This window comes from Vombatus ursinus, unplaced genomic scaffold (assembly GCF_900497805.2).
Source record: "Vombatus ursinus unplaced genomic scaffold, bare-nosed wombat genome assembly UNPS02005286.1, whole genome shotgun sequence".
In the NCBI taxonomy this organism is placed as follows: Eukaryota; Metazoa; Chordata; class Mammalia; order Diprotodontia; family Vombatidae; genus Vombatus; species Vombatus ursinus.
Genome location: NW_020945064.1, coordinates 8,530,450 through 8,556,343, shown reverse-complemented (window position 1 = coordinate 8,556,343; position 25,894 = coordinate 8,530,450). Strand labels below are relative to the sequence as shown.

Sequence of the window (25,894 nt, the reverse complement as noted above, 5' to 3'; positions counted from 1 at the left end):
ATTATGAAAACAGATTCAACAGCTTGGCAAAGGAAGCACAAAAAATACTGAAGAAAATAACACCTTAAAAAAAACAGAATTGACCAAATGGTAAAAGAGGCACCAAAATCCACTGAAGAGAAGAACTAATTAAAAAGCAGAATTAGCCAAATGGAAAAAGAGATACAAAAGCTTACTGAAGAAAATAATTACTTAAAAATTAGAATTGGGCAAGTGGAAGCTAATAACTCCGTGAGGCACCAAGAAACTATAAAAAAAATTTTTTTAAATTGAAAAAATAGAAGAAAATGTGAAATATCTCATTGGAAAAACTACCAACTTGGAAAACAGATCCAGGAGAGATAATTTAAAAATTATTGGACCACCTGAAAGCCATAGTAATAATAATAAAAAGAGTCTACACATCATCTTTCAAGAAAGTGTCAAGGGAAACTTCCTTGATATCCTAGAGCCAGAGGGTAAAATAGAAATTGAAAGAATCTACCAATCACCTCTAAAAAAAGATACCAAAATAAAAATGCCCAGGAATATTATAGCCAAATTTCAGAGATCACAGGTCAAGGAGACAATACTTCCAGTATCCAAAAAGAAACAATTCAAATATCATGGAGCCACAGTCAGGATCACACAAGATTTAGCAGCTTCCCCCTTTAAGGATTGGAGGGCTTGGAATATGATATTCCAGAAGGAAAGGGAGCTAGGATTACAACCAATAACCTACCCAGAAAAACTGAGTATAGTTCTTCAGGGGGGAAAATGGATATTTAATCAAACAAGGACTTTCAAGCACTCCTAATTAAAAGAGCAGATCTGAACAAAAATTTGATTTTCAAATACAATACTCAAGAGAAACATAAAAAAGTAAACATGAAAGAGAAATCATAAGGGAATCAACAAGATTTAAATGTTTACATTCCTGTATGGGAAGGTGATAATTGTAACTCATAAGAACTTTATCATTATTAGGCATTTAGAGAGACTGTACATATACATAGGGCACTGTCATGAGTTGACTATGATGGGATAATTAAAAAAAATAAAATTAAGAGGTGAGGAAGAGGGATGCATTGGGAGAAGAGGGAAGGGAGAAGAAGAATGGAGGAAATTATCTTACTTTTAAAAAGTATGAAAGGCAGAGATTTTACAACGGAGGGCAAGATTGGGATGTAAGTGGTGGGCAACACTTGAACCTTACTCTCATTGAAATTGGCTCAAAGAGGAAAGAACTTGAACATTCAGTTGGGTATAGAAATTTATCTTATTCTTCAGGGAAGTAGAAGGGGAAGGGAATAAGAGAATGGGAGGGAGGTGGATTAAGGAAGGTAGTGGTCAGAAGCAGAAGAAACTTTTGAGGAAGGACAGGGTAAAAAGAGAGAGAGAGAAGGATACACAGGGGGAAATAGGATAGAGGGAAATACACAGTTAATAATCATAACTGTAAATGTGAATGGGATAAACTCACCCATAAAATGGAATTTGATAAAAAAGTGAACTAAAAAAACAGAATCCAACAATATTTTATTTACATGAAGTATACTTGAAACAAAGAGACACAATGAGCAAAAGGAAGCAGAATCTATCATGCTTCGACTGAAGTGAAAAAAAAAGTAGGTGTAATAATCATGATTTCAGAAAAAGAAAAAGCAAAAATAGATCTAATTTTAAAAGATAAGCAGGGAAACTACATTTTGCTAAAAGGTACCACAGACAGTGAATTAATAGAAATACTAAACATATGTGCATTAAATAGTATAGCATCTACATTTTTTTCTCCCCAGGAATACTTACATTTTATTTATTTTTAACTTTTTTATTAATTTATTTATTTTTAGTTTTCAACATTAACTTCTGTAAGCTTTTGAGTTTTAAATTTTCTCCACCTCACTCCCCTCCTCCTTCCCCAAGATGGCATGCAATCTGATATAGGCTCTACATATACATTCCTATTAAACATATTTTCACATTAGTCATGTTGTAAAGAATTATAACAAATAGGAGGAACCACAAGAAAGATGAAACAAAACAAAACAGAAAAAAAAGAGCAAATAGTATGCTTTGATCTGCATTCAGACTCCATGGTTCTTTCTCTGGCTGTGGATAGCATTTTCCATCATGGAGATGTCTTAGATTCTTGCATTGCTGAGAAGAGCTAAATCTATCAAAGTTTGTCATTGCACAATGTGGCTGTTACTGTGTACAGTGTTCTCCTGGTTCTGCTCACTTCACTCAGCTTCAGTCCATACAAATCTTTCCAGGTTTTTCTGAAGTCCGCCTGTCCATCATTTCTTATAGCACAATAATATTCCATTACATCCATATACCACAACTTGTTCAGCCATTCCCCAATTGATGGGCATCCCCTTAATTTCCAATTCTTTGCCACCACAGAAAGAGCTGCTATATGTATTTTTGTACATGTGGGTCCTTCTCCCATTTTTATGATCTCTTTGGAATATAGCCCTAGAAGTGGTATTGTTGGGTCAAAGGGTATGCACATTTTTATAGCCCTTTGGGCACAGTTCCAAATTGCTCTCCAAAATGGTTGGATCACTTCACAACTCTACCAACAATGCATTAGTGTTTCAATTTTCCCACATCTCCAACATTTATTATTTTCCTGTTTTGTCATGTTAGCCAATCTGATAGGTGTGATGTGTCACTTTGATTTGCATTTCTCTAATTAATAGTGATTTAGAGCATTTTTTTATATGACTATAGAGAGCCTTAATTTCTTCCTCTGAAAACTGCCTGTTCATATCCTTTGACCAGTTATCAATTTGAGAATGACTCATATTCTTATAAATTTGACTTAGTTCTCTCTATATTTTAGAAATGAGGCCTTTACCAGAGACACTGATTATAAAAATTCTTTTCCAGTTTTCTGCTTCCTTCCTAATCTCAGTCTCATTGGCTTTGTTTGTGCAAAAACTTTTCAATTTAATATAATCAAAATTATACATTTTGCATTTCATAATGTTCTCTATCTCACTTGGTCATAAATTCTTCCGTTCTCCATAAATCTGACAGGCAAACTATTCCTTGATCTCTCAGTTAGCATCTAAATTTTTGAAAGAGAAGTTGAATGAGTTACAGAATGAAACAGACAATAAAGCCATATTAATAGGTGACCTCAACTTTTCCCTCTCAGAACTAGATAAATCTGATCCTAAAATAAATAAGAAAGAAGTTAAGAAGATGAATAGAATTTTTAAAAGGTAGATATCATAGACTTCTGGAGAAAATTGAATGGGAATAGAAAGGAATACATCTTTTTCTAAGCTGTACATGGCACCTTGACAAAAACTGACCTTGTATTAGAACATAAAAAACCTCACAGCCAAGTGCAGAAAAGCAGAAATATTAAATGCATTCTTTTCAGACCATAATGCAATAAAAATTAAATTCAATAAAAGGCCATGAAAACAGATTAAAATTTATCGGGACTAAATAATCTAATCCCAAAGAATGAGTGGAGCTAAAGAACAAACCATAGAAACAATAAATAATTTCATTGAAGAGAATGACAACAATGCAACAACATACCAAAATTTATGGAAAGCGGCCAAAGTAATACTTAGGGGGAAATTTGTATCTTTAAATGCTCACATCAATAAAATGTATAAAGAACAGATCAATGTATCGGTCGTACAACTAAAAAAAATAACTGGGAAAAGAACGAATTAAAGATCTCTGATTAAATGCCAAATTGGAAATCCTAAAAAATCAAGGGAGAGATTAATAAAATTGAGAGTAAAAAAACTATTGAACTTACAAATAAAACTAGGAGCTGGTTTTACCCAAAAAAATTAGATAAGTCATTTGTTAATTTGATTTTTAGAAAAAGGAAAAAAAAAACAGATTAATAATATAAAAAAATGAAAAATGTAGATTCACCACCAATTAAGATGAAATTAAAACAATTATTGGGAGCTATTTTGCCCAATTACATGCTAATAAATCTGACAATCTAAGTTAAATGGATGGATATTTACATAAATATAAAGTACTCAGATTAACAGATGAGGAAAAAGAATACTTAGCCCTATCTTAGAAAAAAGATATTGAATAAACCATGAATGAGCTCACTAAGAAAAAATCCCCAGGACCAGATGGCTTCACGAGTGGATTCTACCAAACATTTAGAGAACAATTAATTCCAATACTACACAAATTATTTGGAAAAATATGCAAAGAAAAATCTTACCAAATTCCTTTTATGACACAAATATGGTGCTGATAGCTAAGCCAGAAAGAGCAAAAAACAGAGAAAGTTATAGACTGATTTCCCTAAAGAATATTTATGCAAAAATCTTAAATAAAATACTTGCAAAGAGATTACACTAACATATCACAAGGATCATACCCTGTAACATGGTGGGATTTTACCAGGAATGCAAGGCTGGTTCAGTATATGGAAAGCTATCAGCATAATTGACCATATCAATAACAAAATGAACAAAAATAATACGATTATCTCAATAGATGCAGAAAAAGCTTTTGACAAAATACAACACTCATTCCTATTAAAAAAAAAAAAACACTAGAAAGCATAGGAATAAATGGAACTTTCCTTAAGATGATAAGTAGTATCTATCTAAAACCATCAACAAGCATTATCCAGAACAGGGATAAGCTAGAAACCTTTCCAATAAGATTGGGGTGAAGCAAGGATGACCATTATCACCACTATTATTTAATATTGTTCTAGAAAAGCTAGCTATAGCAATAAGAGAAGAAAAAAATAATTAGAAATTAAAGAAATAGAAAGAAGAAATTAGAATAGACAATAAGAAAACAAAACTATCACTCTTTGCAGATAATATGATCATATACTTAGATAATCCTAGACAATCACCTAAAAAACCAGTTGAAATAGTTAGCAACTTTAGCAAAGGTACAGGATATAAAAAAACCCATACAAATCATCAACCTTTCTATGTATTACAAAGTCTAGAAGGAAGAGCTAGGTAAAGAAATTCCATGTATAATAACTACAGATAATATAAAATACTTGGGAGTTAGGCCAAGACAAACCTAAGGACTGTATGAACACAATTACAAAACACTTTTCACACAAATAAACTCAGATCTAAACAATAGAGAAATATTAATTTCTCATGGGTAGGCCAAGCCAATAAAATAAAATGACAATTTTACCTAATTTAATTTACTTATTCAGTGCCATACCAATTGAATTATCCCAAAATTATTTTATGGAGCTAGAAAAAATAATAACAAAATTCATCTGGAAGGACAGAAGGTCAAGAGTATCAAAAGAATCAATGGGAAAAATGTGAAGACAGGTTGCTTAGCAGTACCAAATCTCAAACTGTATTGCAAAGTGGCAATCTTAAAAAAAACTATCTGGTAATGGTTAAGAAATAGAATGGTGGGCCAGAGGAATATGTTAGGTAAACAATACATGGTAGTAAGTGACCACACTGATCCAGTGTTTGACAAACCCAGAGATCCAAGATTGTGGGACAAAAACTCACTATTTGACAAAAACAGCTGGGAAAACTGGAAAGCAGTTTGGCAGAAACTAGGTATGGATGAGCACTGAGATACTGGTGTACTGAGATAAGGTTGAAATAGGTATATAATTTAGACATAAAGAGTGGTATCTTAAACAACTGAGGGAGCATGGAATATTTTACCTGTCAGATTTATGGATTAAGGGAAGAATTTATGACCAAACAAGATATTGAGAGCAATATAGGATATAAAATAGGCAATTTTGATTATATCAAATTTTAAAGTTTTGCACAAACAAACCCAATGCAGCCAAAGTTAAAAGGAAAGTGGGAAACTGGGGTGGGGGGGAATTCTAGCCAGTGTTTCTGATAAAGGCCTCATTTCTCAAAAAATAGAGGACTAGGTCAAATTTGTAAGAATACAAGTCATTTCCCAATTGATAAATGGTCAAAAAATATGAACAGGCAGTTTTCAGAAAAAGGAATCAAAACTATTAATAGTCATATGGAAAAATGCTTTAAATCATTATTGTTTAGAGAAATGCAAATTTAAACAACTCTGAGGTAACACCTTACACCTATTGTAGTGGCAAATATGACAGAAAAGGAAAATGACAAATGTTGGAGGGGATGTGGAAATGCATTGTTGGTGGAGTTGTGGATCTATCCAACCATTCTGGAGAGTAATTTAGAATTATGCTCAAAGGGCTATAAAATTGTGCATACCCTTTGACCCAGCAATACCACAACTAAGTCTGTATTTCAAAGAGATCAAATAAAAAGGAAAAGGACTTATATGCACAAAAATCTTTGTAGCAGCTCTTTTTTGTGGTGGCAAAGAATTGGACATCAAATGAATGCCCATCAATTGGGGAATGGCTAAACAAGTTGTGGTATTTGGTTGTGATGGATTACTATTGTGTTATAAGAAATGATGAGGGGATGGTTTCAGAAAAACCTGGGAAGACTTACATGAACTGATGCAAAGTGAAATGAGCAGAATTAGGAGAACATTATACACAGTAATAGCAATATTTTACTCTGTTCAACTGGGAATGACTTAGCTCTTCTCAGCAATACAAAGATCCAAGACAATTCCAAAGAACTTAGGATGAAAAATTCTATCCACCTCCAGAAAAAGAACTGATGAACTGATGGAGTCTGAAGGCAGATTGAATTATACTCTTAAAAAACTTTTTTATTATTCTTTGGGAGAGGGGTTTGAGGGGAAGGGTCTGTATTTTCTTGTGCAACTTGGTTAATGTGGAAATATTTTGCATGACTGTACATGAATAATCTATATCAAATTGCTTGCCTTTCTATGGAGGGGAGATGGAAGGAATGGAGGAAGAGAATATGGAACTAAAAAAAATTTAAGAAGGATGTTAAAAAGTTTTGCTTACATGGTAATTAAAAACTAAAATTAAAATTAACCATTCACAAAAAGAGGGGAAACTGTATCAAGGCAAAAGGTAAGGAACTATTGTTGAATGAAAAGAGAAAGAATAAGTCAGGAAGTCTAGATTCTAGTCTCAATTCTGCCAGTAACTAGTTGTGAGCTAGGCTAGGTCAGTTAGTCAACTAGCATTTAAGTGCCCACTATGCACCAGGCACTGTGCCAAGCACTGGAGATACCAAGAAAGGCAAAAACCAGTTCCTTTTTTAAAGAATCATATGGTCTAATGGAGGAGACAACATGCAAATAACTATGTACAGAGAAGATACACACAATATAATTCGGGGGTAGCGTCAGAGTCAGTTCTCCTCTCTGAGCTTCAGTCTCCCAATCTATAAGATGAGAGGGTTTGGGGGGTTATCTAAACATTTTTTGTATCCTGGACACCATAGGCAGTTTGGTGAGATCTATGGGTTTCAGAATGATGTTTTTCAAGGCATAAGATAAAACACATAGAATTACAATGGAACTCAAAGGTTGTGAAAATAAAGATTTTTTTTCCCATCCAAGTTCATGAACTCCTAGAAATCTATTCATGGACCCCTTGGCCATTCGTAGACCCCAGGTTAAGAACCCCAAGGCTAAATGATCTCTTAGACATTGACCAGAACTCTAAGTTCTCCATGAAAATGCTGCCTCCCTGAATATTGATCCCAGAAAGTTTTGAGCTGAAAGGGACCTTAGAGCTCATCTTTATTTTACACATTAGGAAGATGAGGCTTCAAAGTGACTTACCCAAGGTAAAAAGGGTTAGTAGTAGTCATCTTCCCAGGGGGAAAAGTTTCCCAGAATTTTCAAAGAAGAAAAAGAGGGAACCCTGAGTAAACAACGTTGCAGAAGTTGGTTCTTCACTGCCAGATCTTTTCTTTCCTACCAAAAGGCATTGTGTTGTGGCCTTCTTGTTGGAAAACATCCCAGGTTTAGTTTGGCAAAGAAAAGGATGAGGGCTCTGGGATTCACCTTGAACTTGTAAAGTTCTGTAGTTTGCCGAGATGTGTGTGTGGAGGGTGGGACTGACTTGATCTAAGCTCCCTTTAGGGTGAGGGGGCCAAGAGGAAGTCCAATGCACAGATCAAACAGAGGCTCTGAGGAAAACTCATGCTTTCCGAAGCTTTAATCCAGTGGTAGCCAACACCATTGTTATAGGGAAGGTTTATAGTTTTCCCAGGGATCACATCTTAATATCGCTGTTTATTGACAGCATCTAGGAATCCTTCAGGATGCTTATACATTTCACTTCTTGTTTGACCCTGAATAAATAAACAACATTTCTTGAAATTTCCATTCCATATTCACCTAACAATCAGAAAGCCCTTTTTCAACTAAAATTGGAGCAGAGTGACATGCTCATCTTTGCCATGGTTCTCTTGGATTATGGAGTCCTAGATTTCAAGCTGAAATGGACCTTAGCAGTCATCTAGCCTAATCATTCCATTTTACAGATGAGAAGACTTAGGCCTCAGAGAGGTGATATCACCTGTCCAGGGTCACCCATGTAATAAGATAAAAAAAAAAAAGATTTGAGCCCAGGTCCTCTGACTCCTGAAGCAGTACACTTTCCTTTTATGTTACTGGGGTCATTATACAAATTGTTCTGATTCTTCTATCTTCTCTCTGTATCAATTCATCAAAATCTTCCCAGAGTTCTTTGAACTCTTCATATTCATAATTTCTTATGGTGCAATAATATTCCATTACATTCATGGACTACGATTGTGTTTAACCATACTCCATTTCTTGGGTGCCCACTTTGTTTCTAGTTCTTTGCAAAAAATAACCAACTCTCCTTGCACTGCACCAAACTGCCTCTGTTATACTGTGAATAAATCAGTAAATTTAGAATGCTTTAGTGATTGATGCAGTGAAATCCTAGAAGGTCAGCTCTGGAAGTAAAGAGGAAGGGAATAAGCATTTATTAAGAGCCTACTGTGTATCTGGTACTGTGCTAAGTGCCTTACAAATATTATCTCATTTGATAAGAGATTTGAATTAGGGGCCTTAAAGATCATCTCATCTAACCCCTTCAATTTATGGAGGTAGAAACCGAGGCATAGAGAGGTAAAGTGACTTACCCAAGGTCATATCACTAGCTATTAATAGAACCCTGGACTTCTGACTCTCAGTCTGATGTCTTTCTGCCATAGCATGCTTTGTATGGTAACAAGAAATCACAAAAATGATAACAAAGCATTCCTTTGGCACCAAAATACAGCGAAGTTGGTCAACTAGCATTTCTTAAGCACCTCCTGTGTGCCATGAACTGTGTGCTAAGCAAGTTTTGCTTTCCAAATTACGTTGATTTCAGGATAACCATCTTACCTTATGCTTAATTTCTGGTAAGACATTGACCAACTTCTGTAGTTCCTTGTGCTCTGCTCCCAGCTGTAGGATGCAAATCCATAAAAACTTGTGTTAAAAGTGCTGTCTGTGTTTTTTTTTTAACCAGAGAGGTAAGAGTAGCTTAGCAAGACAAGATGACAAATTCATACCCATCACGCTTAATTTTTTAAAAATCAATGTTTAATTTTTTTGCCCACATTGAATTCCTGAGTGGAAGAGCTATAATATTATGAGGGTTTACCTTCAAAAATACTCCTATTACAGCCAAACCACTTTCTCCCATTACTGCTTCTTTGTAATTTTGGTATTTGGCAGAATTCCAGTGTACTAAATGAAGCTGAAATGAAATTCAAAAAGAATTTAAATTTCCTGAGACATAGCAAATATTAAGACTTGACTTCATTTGAAAGCTATGGCCTTCTTTGATCTTTCCTTCAACCTCCATATTGGGGAAGTTGAGGTAGAATTTAGAGGGAAGTTGGAAGGAGGATGCCATGGTCTCTCTGTCTCAAGTTTCTCTCTACTCCAGGCCATTCAATAAATTCTGTTGATTCCCTATTATCTCCAGGATCAAATATAAAATCTTCGGTTTGCCTTTCAAAATCCTTTATAACGTAGCCCCTTCCTTCCTTTCCAACCTTCTTATACCTTATTCTCTCTCCCAACCCCCAACATTTTCTGCAATCCAATGACAACGGCCTCTTTCCTGTTTTTCGCCCAAGTCCCTCCATCTCTAGATTGGAGCATTTCCACTGGCTGTCCTCTCATACCTGGAACTTCTTCCCTCCTTATCTCTGCCTGCTTGGCTTCACTGACTTCCTTCAGATCTCAGATAAAATCCCACCTTCTCCAAGAAGCCTTTCCCAGTTCCTCATAATGTTAGCAGCTTCCCTCTGTGATTAGCTACAATTTATTCCAACTCTAGTTTGTTTATCCGTAGTTGTTTGCATGTTTCCTTCCCATTAGATGGTGAGCACCTTGAGGACAAGGGCTTTGCTCACCTTTTTTTTTTTTAATGTCTCTAGTGCCTAACACAGTGCCTGGCATATAATAGGTATTTAATAAATGCTTGTTGACTTGATCATAAAATTGTGTGATAACTTATCTCCCTACTAAATTATAAGCTTCATAAGGGTGGCAAGATCAAATTACCAAATCAGATAATATTTGCAAATATTAGCATAGTGCCTGGAACATGTTGTTGAGTTGTTTCAGTTGTGTCCAACTCTTTATGACCCCATTTGGGGTTTTCTTGGCAAAAAATACTGCAGTAGTTTACCATTTCCTTCTCCAGCTCATTTTACAGATGAGGAAACTGAGGCAAACAGAGTTAAGTGACTGGCCCAGGGTTACATTGCTAGTTAGTGTCAGAGGCCATATGTGAACTCAGGAAGAGGAGTCCTCCTGATTCCAGGCCTAGTACCCTATCTATTGCACAACTTAGCTGCCTCCTGGCATATAGTAGGCACTTAATAAATATTCTGACTAGTGACAATGTCTTATTTAGACTGTACCATTATTGATTGATGTGATGGAGTCATCAGATGTCAAAGTTGGAAGGACCTGTAGAATGTTAATAACATTATTAGATATAGATCTGAACTCTATATGTGAGAGATCCATCCTGGACTTCAGACCTCGGAGGTTTAATTCCTGAAGGGGCTAAAGGCCTTCCTCACAGGGCCAATTTCACCTCTGGGCCATTGTAGCAGAATTCCAAGCGTATTGTTAACCAACTGAGGAAATACGTTCTTTTTCCTTCAATGTATTAAATGTCAGTCCCCAAAGGTTGATTATCAGGTGATCAAATGTCTGGGCTACCTGTAGTCCATCTACTCAGAAAAAGCTGAATTGCAATCTGCATTGGTGGAGGGAGTAACTATAGCCGAAGTGAAGAAATCACCCACTCTTGAAATATTTATGTATTCAATTAAATTAAATTTCCTGAAATACTGTTCAAAGTATGAAAGTTCAGAAGCTCCTCAGATTTGTTTGTGAGCTCCCCTTTCAGACAGAATAAAAACTTAACAAGGTTGTCTGGCTTTGAAACTATAGCCTGAGAAAGAGGAGTGTTTTGGCAATACTAAATAAATAGGCTGTAAACTTCTCAACTAGACTGGAAGTTCCTTGAGGGCGGGGATTGGGTCATAAATATTCATCTTTATATTCTCCCCCTTCTCCTCAAATTGTCTAACACAGTAGGAACTCCATTTCAAAAACTTCAATAATTCAATATAACATTCAGTATAATAATTCAAATAATCAATAATTTTCCAGTATTGGTACTTCTTTCACCCATGTAGATCTCAGCCCTTAGGAGGCAATGAAGTACAGGGAATAGCACACTGACTCTGTAGTCAGATGCGTTGGGTTCAAATCCTACCTAACGGCTAAATCCTGGGTAACATTGAGAAAATCATTTCGCGTTTTTTGGGCCTCAGTTTTCTCATATGTAAAATGGAGGGGGAGAGGTTGCTGGACCAGAAGGCCTCTGAGGTCCCTTCTAATACTGGATATATGATCCTGGCCATCTGTCCCCAAAACTGCACTAAGACTTATGGGACACTGTACAATTTATTAGAGAGACAACTCAGAGAGTTGTTGTCACAGGAAAAAGAGTTGTGATTCTAGAATCATCGCGATGATGGGCCTTTCCGACAATTGCCCAGGCTGGTTCTTGAATAATAGACTTCCCGTCTCTTTCTGAGTTTTCTAGCATGGCAAGACTCAGCAGAAGTTACGTTCTACCCTCTCCGTTTTAACAAAAAGGTAGATGATTTTGAACTAGATGGGACCTTAGAGTGTCTACGATCCAATCCCTTGGTCTCAGATGAGGAAACGAAAGCCACAAGACAGGATGTGACTTGCCCAAGGTTATATAGATGATGCCTTTAAATTTCTGAAAATTCCCAAAGAACATGACTTTTTGAGGCTGATCATGTCTTATCTGAACTTCCCGTCTCTCTCAGGGCCGGGCATGGAGTTCCCCACAGATTAGCCACTAAACAAATGTTCATTGTCTTGTTGTAAATAAAGGTGGCCTTTCCCCCCATGTATTTATTTATCTATCGCTACTTTTTAGGTGCCACTCACTGTTTTTGCTATGTTTCATTTCTGGCCTTTGAGTCCTAAAATACTATGTTTCTTTTTTTGCTCCTCTTCCCTTCCTGCTTTCTCCTGCTTCTCCTCTCCCCCTCCTTACTCTCACTCCCCTGCTTTTGAATCCCTTCATCTGGGGATTTCATTGTCTTAATCCCAGCCTCTATTTATTTACCCAACTTCCGGAGAATAAACATGTGATATATCCTTGAGCTTCCAAATTACTATGGAAATGGAAGAGAGCTAACCAGGCGGGTTCTGTCTGTCGGCAGTGAACTCTGCCTGGGGAGAAACCTCGAGTCAGCCGGGCCCTTTCTTCCCCTACCCCTTCCATCCTATTACTCCAAAGGCAGGCAGACAGGTGCAAACTAAAGAATCAAGGTGGCACAGTGGATAGAGGGTTAGATCTGCAATCAAGAAGACATTAGTCCAAACTCTGCTTTGGGCACTTGCTGGCTGTGTGACCCTGGGCAAGATGCTTAACCATTTTCAGCCTCAGTTTCTTCATTTGTAAAATGGGCGTAATAATAGTACCTATATCTCAAGCTTGTGAGGAACAAATGACATAGCATTTATAAAGTCCTTAGAAAACCTTAAAACACTATGTAAATGCTAGATATTATTATTATTTAGAAACAGTACAAACTATGGGCAAATTGAATAGTGATCTCATCTTCTCCTCCAAATTGGGAGATATAATTTGTTATATAACTAGAACATTCTATACTAGCAGCATGATTTAAAGACTTCTCTGCAGAGCTGTAACTAAGTGGGACAAAGGGAACTCTGCTCCAGGGTGCCAACATTCAGGAGAAGCATATTCTCTCCCCACAGCCACCCCACGCCTATTTTTGTGGTTCTTTGGAACTTCAGGGTAACCCCTCCCAGATTTCTGGTCCCTCATGCCTTTGGTAGGACTGTTCTCTGCACCCAGTACTACCCTTCAACCAAATTTGCCCCAGATACCTCTCATCTATTTGCATCTGGACCTCTCATTCCTTCTACACCTACCCCTATAGTAAGATCATCAGCCTCAGAAGAATAATAAATAACTCAAATTTTTATAGTGATTTAAGATTTACGAAGCCATTTCCCGTGAAGTAGGTAGTAACAGTATTTTTTGTTAAATTGTTTCAGTTGTGTCTAACTCTCTGTGACCCCATTTGGGGTTTTCTTGGCAAAGAAACTGAAGCCATTTCCTTCTCCAGCTCATTTGACAGATGAGGAAGTTGAGGCAAACAGGGTTAAGTGACTTTCCCAAGGTCACACAGCCAGTAAGTGTCTGAGGATGGATTTAAACTCAGGTCTTTCTGACTCCAAGCCCAGTACTCTATCCACTGTACCACCTAGCTGTTCCTTTTATGTTCATAAACCCTCTGCCATATCTGAAATCAAATGATGCTCTGCTTTTGATACCTGCTACTTCTCCTGCTACCTTTACTCTTCCCAGTATGATTTTTCTCAAATATTCGTGTTTTTAAAGTTCTCTGGGCCCGAGGTTGTCTGTCGGTGAGAGAGGCATCCTTAAATCCTTTAAATAAAGCCATGGTCACATGTGCAAACCTCAGCTGGGTAAACTTGGTTGTCCACTGTGTGCTCTGAACCCCAGTCGTTCATTTCTCCCCAGTGGAAGTGGAACTGTTTGAGTCTGTAGTGATTGTCCAAGGGTCCACCACTAATTCCTAGAAAAGGAAGCCAGAGAAGTTTTACAGCAAGCTGCCTCCCCATTGCCCTGTTTTCCCAACTACGAGGTTGGACTAATTGGGTTGTAGATGTTTCAGCCTGCAGATTCTACTTTGCAGAGGGTCACTCACCACTCAGAAGAAGCGAATCTCTACTTGGGGGGAGGGGGTGGAAAGTGGGAATTCCTGGAAGGAGAATTCTGAATTCTAGCCCTGTTATTTCATATCTACGTCATCTCAGGTAATTTCCTTTCCTTTTCTGGACATGGAGGGAATAATCCTGCTGTTCTTGCCTTTGGGCAGACCACATGGGGAGTTTGGGGTTCAATTCTGAGCCCCACATTTGAGAAAGGGCATTAGTAAGCTGAGAACATGCAAAACAATGGTCAAGGGCCCAAGTCCATGTTTTCTGAGGATTGATTGAAGACAATGGGGGTTTTTAGCTTGGGAGGAGGGCCAAGGAGGTGGGCTGGAGAATTAAAGTGATAACCTTGTCAAGGACTTGAAAAGTGGTCACAAGGAAGAAAGATTATTAAACTTTCCCTTCTTAGCTAAACCAGGAGCCATGAGTGAAAGTCACAAAGGTCAACTGAGCCTTGATACCAGGAAAAACTTTCTAATAATTAGAACTACTGAAAATTGGCTCTGAAATTCTGTGACTTCAGTTTTCTCATCTATTAAAAAAAAGGACTAAATGATTTCTAAAGGCCCTTCCAGATCTCCATCCTATCCGTTTAAACTCCTAGGTCATGCCTTTAAGACTCTCTATAATTTGACCCAAACCTGCCTTGATAGTCTCATGTCTTGCTATTCTTCAAGGCTGTTGTGGGTCCCTGAGACTTCCACTTATGTAATTCAGATGCAAAAAATCACATTCCAAAGCTGATGGTCCACAGAGATTCTCACAGAATCAACAAGGAAAATCAGTTCTGATCATTCAGCGTACACGTCAAGGAAAGCAAACAAACCTCGCCGAGACAGAATAAAATAATCTGATTAATGTGACTATAAAAATAAAAGCATGAGCCGGTTCCTTCCAGTCTTTGTACACACATCAATGAAAAACATTCTATTTTGACATCTATTCCTGGAGAGGTATCATAGCACAGCAGGCACTGGCCTGGGAGTTAGGAGTTCTGGGTTCTCTTCCCAGGTCTGCCCTCTCTACAAGGTGGATGGGCAGGCTACTTTCCCTCTGTGGACTTCAGTTTTCCCAACCACAAAATGAGGACGGTCAATTATCTAACGACAAATGCTCTATCTAAGGGACCTTCTAGCTCTAACTTTCCTTAAGTAGACATTCCAAATAGTAAATGCCAATTTCAGGTCATTTCTATTCCTAATTCTCTCCTTTTGCCCCTATTGCCCTGTAACTTGCATTCTATTTCTTTGAGAACATGTCAGACTCTCCCTAAAGACTGAAAGCTTTTGGTGTTTGTTCAGTCGTTTCAGTCATATCCTACTCTTCATGACCCCATTTGGAATTTTCTTGGCAAAAATATTGGAGTGGTTTGCTGTTTCCTTCTCCATCTCATTTGACAGATGAGGAAACTGAGGCAAACAGGGTAAAGTGACTTGCCCAGGGTCCCACGGCTAGTAAGTGTCTGAGGCCAGACTGGAACTCATGTCTTCCAGACTCCAAGCCCAGCACTTTATTTACTGTGCTATCTAGCTGCCCATAAGACTAAAAGACTAGACCCCGCCGTTTTTATATTTTCATGACCCCAGAACCTAAAAATACTGTGTATGTAGTAGGCACTTAATAAATGTTTATTGGAATAGAATAATGATTCACATTTAGATAACGGGTTACGAAGCTTTCTTCACACACATTCCTACCCTGTGGGGGAGAAAATTCAAACGTCTTTACTGCCTCCCCCATCTTTTTGATGAAGAAACTGCTCAAAAGGGTCAAGTAATTTGCTAAAAGTCACCCAGTTCTTGAACCATAATAATGTCACAGAAAGGGAAACTGAACTCTGAGTGAATACAATGACCAGTTTTGTCCCCAAAGAAGATGACAAATGTACCTCTCACCTTTTGGCAGAAGCTGCAGTCCCTTCACTAACATACCTTGTTGGTTTTGCTGAACGGCTTTCCTTGGTGTAAGGGAGATGTTTCCTCACTAGGGACAGTGAGGGAGTATCGTCTGTAGCTCAGGTATCAATTATAGCTCAGGTCCTCACACTCCAAATTGAGGAGAGTTTTACCCAGCTGGGAAGCAAGGAAGCCAATGAAAGATTGCTTGGGTTTCCATGAGCTCTGTGATTAAATGAGCATCCTGGGAATTATGCAAAACTTCTCTGGAACAAAGCGTCCCGAAAAGATGGCCACAAACTTGACCTGGAGAAGAGCAGCCTCCGGTGGTAGAGTGGTGGGCGTGGGGCTGGGTAACACAATCCTTCCTTTCTTTTGGCCTTACCCTGAAGGACCCACGGAATCTTGATTCTTCCTTTTCCAGAAAGAGAAAATGACCTATAAGAAACTCTAATATGTCCCCTTTACAAAAATAACTTAAAATATTGCCTTCTTATTTTACATCACAATCATTTCCTTACAGACTTCCCCTCTGTCCCCAGTGAAAGAACATCCCCCCTTATAACAAGAAAAACCACTGGACAAAACCAACCGAGTACGTCAGTGGAGGGATCATAGCCTCTGCTAAAAGGAGGGAGGTGCATTTGTCATCTTTTCTCTAGGTGAAAGACTGGTCATTACATTCACTCAAAGTCTGGCTTCCTTTTCTCTTACATTACTGTAATTGTGATGAAGAAAGAATGGAAGGAAGGGAAGGAGGAAGAGAAGAAGGGAGGAAGGAAGGAAAAAAGAAAGGGAGGAAGGAATGGAGAGAGGAAGAAAGGGAGGGAGGAGGGAAGGGATGAAGGAATAAAGGGAGAGAGGGAAGAAGAAGGGAAGGAATGAAGGAGGGAAGGAAGGTAAAAAGAAAGGAAGGAAGGAAGGAGAGAAGGAAGGAAGAAAAGAAAAGGAAAGCTACAACAAGCATGTGTTAAGTGCCTACTATGGGCCAGGCACTGTCCTAAATGCTTTACAAGTACTATCTTATTTTTTCGCCTGGCTCTGGTCCCTTCTCTTTGCATTGATTCATAATGGTCCACAGGATCAAAGGGTAATAGAATAGGAAAGGAGAAGTAAAATGATTTGCCATAGGTCACACAGATAATAATTGAGAGAGTCAGGATTTGAACTCAGGTCCCTTCACTGCCTCATTCTGGCTTCAAGTCATGTTTGCTGAATAAATATTGAGCAAACACATGGTTTTCAAGGCAGAATCTAAGCTAGGAAAGGTTTGAAACAGTTAGTAGAACAGTTAGTTCTAAAGCTGAGAATAAGATATTTCTGTTCCCATTCTTTTAGCATTATTAAGATTAGTAGCCTTTCTGACAAGCAAAGTTGTTCTCAGTTTCAAAATAAAAGTTGTTGAAGTTTCGGATGTTCTAATCTAATGAAGTTGCAAATTCCTTGAAGAAGCAGCAAAGAGAAAAAACCCAGCCAGGGTTCAAATCCTGGCCATGCCACTGACTTGAGCAAGACATTTCCCCTGAGGGTCAATCTCCTCATCTGTTCAAAGGGACAATAATATCTGTACTCCTCACCCCATTCTGAAAAAAGAACCTTTTCCCTTAAGATGCTATGTAAGCACAAATTGTTATTAAATTTTAGACCACCAGCATAACCCTTTGGGGGTGCAAGAGGAATCTAAGACATGGCTTCTGCTCTCAAGGAGTTTATAATGGAACTCTGAGTGTCTGCTAATCCCAACATCTATCTGTCATCCCTCCACTCCCAGGGCAGGGGGCAAAAAACCAATCTTGAAAGAAGGTGGTTTTTTGTTTTTAAATCAAACCATCTGCAAGTTTGGAATATTAGAGGACCACTGCAGAGATCTTGGATGATTGCAAAAAGCACAGAGCAAATAGGGCTCCTGAAAGGATCTGGAGCTGAATACAGCCTTAGAGATTAGCGAATTCCCGGATCCTTAACCTTTTGTGTGTCCTGTACACCTTTGGCAGATTGGGAAAGCGTATGGACCCCTTCTCAGAATCATGTGATTAAATGCATAAAATGAAATACACAAAGTTACAAAGAAAACCAATTATGTTTAAATAAAACATGATTTTCACCCACCCAAGTTCATGGGTTCCTTGAAATCTATTCACAAAACCCTGGATCCATGGAGGCCAGGTTAAGAACCCTTGATGGAGTTGAACTCCATTACCTTACAAATGAGGAAAAGAAATTGCCCACAGCTGCTGCAGAAGGCAGGAAACAAGCATTTATTAAGTACGTACTACGTGCCAGGCACTGTGCTAAGCCCTCCACCTCACTCAATTCTTGTGGGGAAGATATGCTGCTATTAATATCCCCATTTAACAGTTGAGGAAACTGAGTCAGGCAGAGTTTAAGCAACTTGCCCAGAATCACACAGCTACCAAGCGTCTAAGGCCAGATTTGAGTTCGGGTCTTTCTGACTTCATGCCCAGCTCCCTATCCTCTGTATCACCTGACTGCCTCTGTTAAAACAGCATCAGGAATTGAGTTCAACCTAGGTGCTCTGACCTCCAATCCAGTATTCTTTGCACTATATCAGAAGAACACTGTAGAAGGGAGTGGTACAAAGCCCAAGTCTCCAAGTCCTAAGACCTGAGATCTGCTCCTAACCTCATATGCAAGTCTCTCTCCCTCTCTAGGTCTCCATTATCATCATCCTCCAAACCCCTTCCAGCTCTGACCTATAATTCAGCCACTAATTGTGTTCCTGACATTCTCAGTTTTTTTGTCATTCTGCAAAATCTGAGAGTAACCAAAGAGGGACTATGCATCTCAATCTTGTTCAAATGATTCTTCAGAACAACTATATCCTACTCTCCCACTCGTTTCTTTGATAAAATAGACCAAAGATGTTCTGAGAGGACTGGAATGTGTTTTCTTTTATTTGATCAGAAGAAGGTCTCTCCGGGCTTCTCCCAGGCCACTATGAATTCCTTCTCCTATGTACCTCTTACTCGTCTGGATCAAGAGTCAAATAACATTGAATAAGCACCTACTATGTGCTAAGCACCATACTAAGGGCTGGGCATATAAAGAAAAGCAAAAGTTAGTCCCTGCTCTTAAGGAGGTCACAGTCTAGTGGGAGAGGTAACATGCAAACAACTACGTGTAAAAAAGAGAAGAGTGTGGTAAATTGAGAGTAATCTCAGAAATTAAGAGGGACTGGAAAAGACTTCTTACAAAAAGTGGGACTTCTGCTATGATTAGAAGAAAGCCAGAAAAGCCTGGAGGGGGAGAAGACACACACACACACACACACACACATGCACATGCACACGCACATGTACATGCACACATATACAGAGAGACAGAGAGAGACAGAGAGAAAATTATAGGCATAGGAAATATGAGGAGACAAAGTATTCCAAGCAAAGAGGGCAGCCATGTTACATGGTGGACACTCAGAGTTGAGAAGTGGAGGTTCATGTGGGAGGAACAGCGTGCAGGCCAGTGCCTCTGGATTACAGAATACGTGAAAGAAAGTAGAGCCTAAGAAAACTGAAGGGTAGGAAAAGATCAGGTTAGGAGTAGGGAACCTGAGGCTTTGGGGCCACATGTGGCCCTTGGTGGTCTTTGGGTGCGGCCTTTTAACTGAGTCCAAGTTTTACAGAACAAACCCTTTTATTAAGGGGAAGTTTGGATTCAGTCAAAGGGCTGCACTTGAGGACCTAGAGGACCACATGTGGCCTCGAGGCCATGGATTACCCAGCCCTGGACCAAGTTATTAAGAGCTTTAAAAGCCAAATTGGGGGGGGGGGGCATAATACTTGATTCTGTGGAAATAGGGTTTACCTTCAGCTTTAAACTGGAATTTACTATATAGGGGGAGGGTAAAATATGGCAGGATGTGGGTTTTTTTTTTAAAAAAACTTTCTTTTTCTTTTTTTTTCTTTTGCGCTGAGGCAATTGGGGTTAGGTGACTTGCCCAGAGTCACACAGCTAGTGAGTGTTATGTGTCTGAGGCTGGATTTGAACTCAGGTACTTCTGACTCCAGAGCCAGTGCTTTATCCACTGCGTCATCTAGCTGCCCCGGGATGTGGGTTTTAGGAAGATTAGTTTGAGAGCTAAGTGGAGGATGGATTGGTGGACAGAGACTTGAGACAGGGAAACCAATAAGTTTTGTTGCCGTCATATAGGTATGAGGTGATAAAGGCCTGCCAGTGGTGGCAGTTTCAGAGAGGAGAATGGGGGTATGCAAGATACACTGCGAAGATAAAACCAACACGCCTTGGCAACAGATTGAATATGGGGGCTGAGAGAGGGTGAGGAGTCCAGTGTGATTCCTAGGTGGTGAGCCCATGTGGTTAGGAGGATGGTAACAGGGAAGTTAGGATGAGGGGAGGGTTTGGAGGGAAAGAAAATGAGTTCAGTTTTAGGAGTGCTGAGTTTAAAAGTTTATAGGACATATACTTCAAATGTCTAATTAGCGGTTTGAAATCCAAAACTAGAGCTCAGTAGAGAGGTTTGGACCGGACGTGTAGATCTGAGAGGCATCTGCATAGAGATGATGATGACGAGATCACCAGGTGAAATAGTATAGAGGGAGAAAAGCAGAGGGTGCAAGAAAGCACCTTGGAGAACCTCTGCTCTTAGCAAACATAATGTGGATGAAGATACAGCAAAGGGCCCAGAGAAGGAGTGGCCGGACAAGTAGGAGGAGAACCAGGAGAAAGTGTTCTCATAAAAACCTAGAGGAGAGAGGATCGAGAAGAGATTACTTAGCAGTGTCAATGTCTGGTCCAAAGAGAGGTCTAGGGGCAGGTAGGTGGTGCAGTGGATAGAGCACCAGCTCTGGAGTCAGGAGGACCTGAGCTCAAATCCGGCCTCAGACACATAACATTCACAAGCTGTGTGACTCTGGGCAAGTCACTTAACCCCAATTGCCTAAAAAAAAAGAAAAGAAAAGAAACAAAGAGAGGTCCAGAAGCATGAGGATTGAGAAGAGGCCATTGGATCTGGCGATTCAGGGATCATTGGGAGTTTCTGAGAAACTTCAGTTGAATAAACGATGTCAGAAGCCAGACTTCAACGTTAAAAAAAAAAGTGAGAGGAAAGAAGTGAAGGCATCTATTGTCAATAACCTTCTCAAGGAGTTTAACCACAAAAAGGAGGAGAGATATAGGATGATAGCTAGAGGGGATGGATGGGTCAAGTGAGGGTTTTGAGGATGGGGGAGACATGGACATGTTTGAAGGCAGTAAGAGCAACCAGTGGACAGGGAATGATTGCATAATAGTGAGAATAGTAGGGACAGGGAGAGAGTAGGGGAAATCTGCTGGAGAAGACAAGATGGAATGGGATCCCTTATACACATAAAGAAGTTTGTCTTGGCAAGGATAAGTCAGGGATGAAGAAAGAGAGTGGCAGAAGACATCTGAATGATTCAAGATGAGAAAGAGGGGAAAAGAGGAGAAAATAGAGCTCTTCATGAACAGACTCCATTTTTGTCCTACAAAATAATGAGGCAAGGTTCTCCTCTGAGAGGGGAGCAGGAGGGTAGGCAGGGGAAATTTGAAGAGGGATGAAAAAAACTTGGAAAAAGCAGTGTGGTGAGTGGGATAATGAATCTGTTAGAGAGGTGTAAAAGAATTGCCTTGTTGCAATGAGGGCCCAGCTGCATTATATAATTATATAACATAAACTGATAGTGGACCCAGTCAATGCAGTTTTGCTATTTTCTCTAGCTGCATTCAGCAGTGCGTGAGTAGGAATGAAGGCAACAGCGGATGGTGGGAATGATCCAAGGCTGGCGTTTAGAAGTACAAGATCTTCTATAGTCAGGAAAAAAGGAGCAAAGGCTTCAAGAGATAAGGAAAGTGTGAGTTGAATTGGTCCGTTCGGACATTAAGATGGGATATGGAAAGAGTTTAGCTCAATACAGGGATGATAGCCTGGGAAAGAACTGAGGGGTTGAGGGATGGGAGCGTCATTGTAATTTCTTGTATAAAGATTGAAGACTTACATTTTATGCCATGTTTTATCAGCTTTGAGGTCAAGGATTTTCCCTTATCTGGTCTCAATAGAGAATGTGTTGCAATATGATGGCTTTGTTGTGATTACAGTTGTTCAGTTGTGTCCAACTCTTCATGACCCCATTTTGGATTTTCTTGGCAGAGAGACTCCAGCTCATTTTACAGATGAGGAACTGAGGCAAACAGGATTAAGTGACTTGCCCAGAGTCATACAGCTAGTACATGTCTGAAGCCAGATTTGAACTTGGGTCTTCATGACTCCAAGCCCTGCACTCTATCCGCTGCACCACCTGGATGCCAATACTATGGCTTATAGTCACCCAATTAACAAGCACTCCTTAAGCTTCTATTGTGAACCATGCACTGATAAGCACTGAAGATACAAAGACAGAAATGAAATAATCCCTGCCCTCAAGGGGGCTTATATTCTATAGAGAGGGACAACACTGTATAGCATGTGCAATGAATGCAGATGTAAATACAAATAACATGTAAAGGATTCTAGGGTGTGGCCTCCTTGAGAGGCAGTATGACATAGTCAAAAACATTAAATACTTATTACTGTTAATAATAATTAGTACTTCATAGTACTAATAGTATTAAGGACTTAATAAAGTTCTTAATAACTGCTAACATTTATATAGTTCCTACTCTATGCTAAGCCCTTTACAAATATTATCTCATTTGATTCTCACAATAACCTTGGGAGGTAGGTGCTATTATTTATCCCCATTTTACACATGAGAAATTGAGGTAGACAGAGGTTAAGTGACTTACCTGGGGTCACACAGCTAATAAACGTCGGAGACCAAATTTGAACTCAGGTCTTTCTAACTCCATGTCCTGTGCTCTAACTCCACCTAACTCCGCCTGTGCAAGTCACAATGAATGGCTCATGAGACGTGGAGTCAGAAGGCCTTCGACTCAAATCCTGCCTGACCAATGTCCCAAGGTAAATCATTTGCATGAACCTCTTTGAGCTAAATTTTCTTCAGCTGTAAAATGGGGGCGATGATAATAATAACATCTACCTCACAGCATTATTGTGGGGATTGAATGAGATAATACATGGATAAAAGGTGTAAGTGTGAAAAATAGAGAGGAGAAAGGGGAAGTAAATAAGAGTAGGGAAAAAACCAACCCACAAAAAAAAGACCCACTGCTTCCAGGTGGAGATTCATTCATTCATTCCACAGCCAAGCACAAATTTTCCATTTGTTTCAGGCTTATGGAATTGCTGCTTCTCTTGTTTCTTTTCTGCCATCTAGTGGACTAAAGAGCAAATGGCAGTATGACCAATCCTCCAGACAGAAATTCAAAATTTTAAGGGTTCTCTCCCCTTGGAAGTGACCTCAGAAATCATTTAGGCCAACATATTCCCGAGCAGGTATCCCTCTTTTAGCATCCTGGACAAATGATTATCCAGCCTCTAAGGTCTCTAGGGAAGGAGACCCCACTCCCTCCCTAGGAGGGAAATTAGGAAAATTTCCTTATATGGGGTCAAAATTCGCTCCTCGGCAACTTCTGCCCATCACTTGGAATTCTCAGCTGGCTGCCCTCCTCTCTGCTCTGTGGACTGAAGGAATGGAAAATCTAATACATATATAATACCCATGTAATACATATATGCATATACACATACATACACATATACATACATATGTGCATATAGACATATGTGTGTATATATGTCTATATATATAATTACATGGTGCATCATCACTGGAGTGGCAAATATATAGAAAACACCCCAAACTTGTGCTCTCAACAGGCTCCTGGTTACATGGGACATTAGAAAAAGCCCTTAGGACCTCAGTTCAAATTCAAATCCCCCAAATCGTCACCTGTGTGACCTTGAACAAACACTTGGTACCCCTAGGCCACCATTGTCTCAACAGTAAAAGAAGGCGGCTTGATTATATAAACTCTATGGTCTTTTTTTTTTTTTTTTTTTTTTTAGCTCTAATATTATCTCCTGTGACAGTCAGCCAGTTTTGATGGGCTTGGGCTATATTTTCACCCAGAACCTGGTCATTTCTTATTCCTGGGTCATGGTATGAACTTAAAAAGATTTTTTTGTAACCCTACCTCTGAAGGTTGTGGAAATTCAAGGAGCCATTTGCATAGGTCAACAGGTCTTTAGATCTCCCGTGGGATCCTATCTTAAGCTGGGGGGAAGTAGCCAAGCTAGAATTTCATTCTTTCATGAGGCAGTTAATGGATAGGACAGGCAAGGTAAAAAAAAAATAGCTTATTTTAAGAAGAAGCCGCTTATATTTTAGGTTCACAAATATTGACATTTTATTATGACCTTTTTGCATGGATGTTGGTATCAAGCATGAAAAGAAATCTTTTTTTATTAATTTATTTTGATTCATCAACAATCGCTTCCATAAGCTTTTGAATTTTAGATTTTTTCTCCCCCTCCCTCCCCACTTCCCTCCCCAAGATGGCGTGCAATCTGACATAGGCTCTACATATACATTCCTATTAAACATATTTTCATATTGGTGATGTTGTAAGGAAGAATTAGAACCAATATAAGGAACCACAAGAAAAAGGAAACAAACAAAACAGAAGGGGAAAAAAGAGCAAATAGTGTGCTCTGATCTGCATTCAAACTCCATAGTTCTTTCTTTGGAGGTGGATAGCATTTTCCATCATGAGACCCTTGGAGATATCTTAGATCCTTGCATTGCTGACTAACCAAAGTTAGCGATAGCACAACGTGGCTGTTACTGTGTACAACATTCTCCTCTGCTCACTTCGCTCAGCATCATTCCATACAAGTGAAAAGAAATCTTTTTCTCTGCTCCCCACAAAAGGGTCCCTTGTTCTAGGTCCATAACCAGAAGGTTTGCATGAAGTCGGGTAGTTGGTTTATGGAATTTGACGTTGGGCATCTCTCTGGGCGGGAGTTTTATTCTTCTGTATTACCTCAGTCTTTCCTCTGGCTTCCCCCATTCCTATAAAAATTGTTTGTCTCCTTTTTTTCACCTTGGCTTCCAGTGCTGCTAACATTCCAGAGACCGAATTCACAGTTCCCTGAGCCTGTTGCTGACCGGGCCTTGGGTGCGGAATTTTTGCCTTCATTTAGCTCTCTCGGGCTCCCAGGAGCCAAAGGAAAATCTGCATGGATATTTAGTAATGGTTGGCCTCACATCTCGGGCTCTCACCCAGCTGGTAATACCCCAACACCTAAATTGCTATGGGTTTACATATATTAACTCATATACTGCATGTCTTTTCAACTTGAAATCTTTCCCCCTTCTTACTCTATTCTTTGTTTCTTTGTACCCTTGCTTGTTTTCACTAATTTCCTTTTTTAAAAAAAATGTTTTAAGTGATATTTTATTTTTCAGATACTATATTTTAAGTTTTTTTTCTTTTCATTTCTGACATGTGCACTCTGACCTTCTCTCCCAAAGCCAAGTCTGCTACAAACGTGAAGGGTTTAGAGACACTTTGCATCTCTGCTGCCATTGGCTCAAACCTCCACGGGTGATGCTTCTCTCCATCATTAGGGGCCAGTTACAACCACCCCAGGTCCACTTAATTACTTACCATTGATTAGCTTTTACAAGGAGATCCTTACTTCAAAAATAGAGCAAGAACAAATGTTCCTTACTTCCCATCTCCCAATGCATCCCATATACCACCTGGAGGAATAAGGTCAAACTTAGCTGAGTTCCTATATATGACTAGTCCCAACAAGTTTGTGTCTAAATGCAGCCCAACTTCTGGATGAGCCTACGTCTCAGATACCACTGAGAAGGGGCCCTGGAAGCCATTCCTAAAGG

The 25,894-nt window shown here is 39.2% G+C and overlaps 1 protein-coding gene across 1 annotated transcript in view; it reads right to left on the bottom strand.

Moving 5' to 3' along the window:
* CA5A (carbonic anhydrase 5A) overlaps nucleotides 1-25,894 on the bottom strand; it is a 50,417-nt gene that overhangs the window by 5,488 nt on the left and 19,035 nt on the right. The window contains exons 3-5 of the mRNA XM_027847696.1: nucleotides 13,933-14,051; nucleotides 9,512-9,607; nucleotides 9,250-9,312 (exon numbers count right to left, since the gene is read on the bottom strand). Coding sequence (XP_027703497.1) covers nucleotides 9,250-9,312; nucleotides 9,512-9,607; nucleotides 13,933-14,051 — 278 coding nt within the window. The remainder of the gene's footprint in view (nucleotides 1-9,249; nucleotides 9,313-9,511; nucleotides 9,608-13,932; nucleotides 14,052-25,894) is intronic.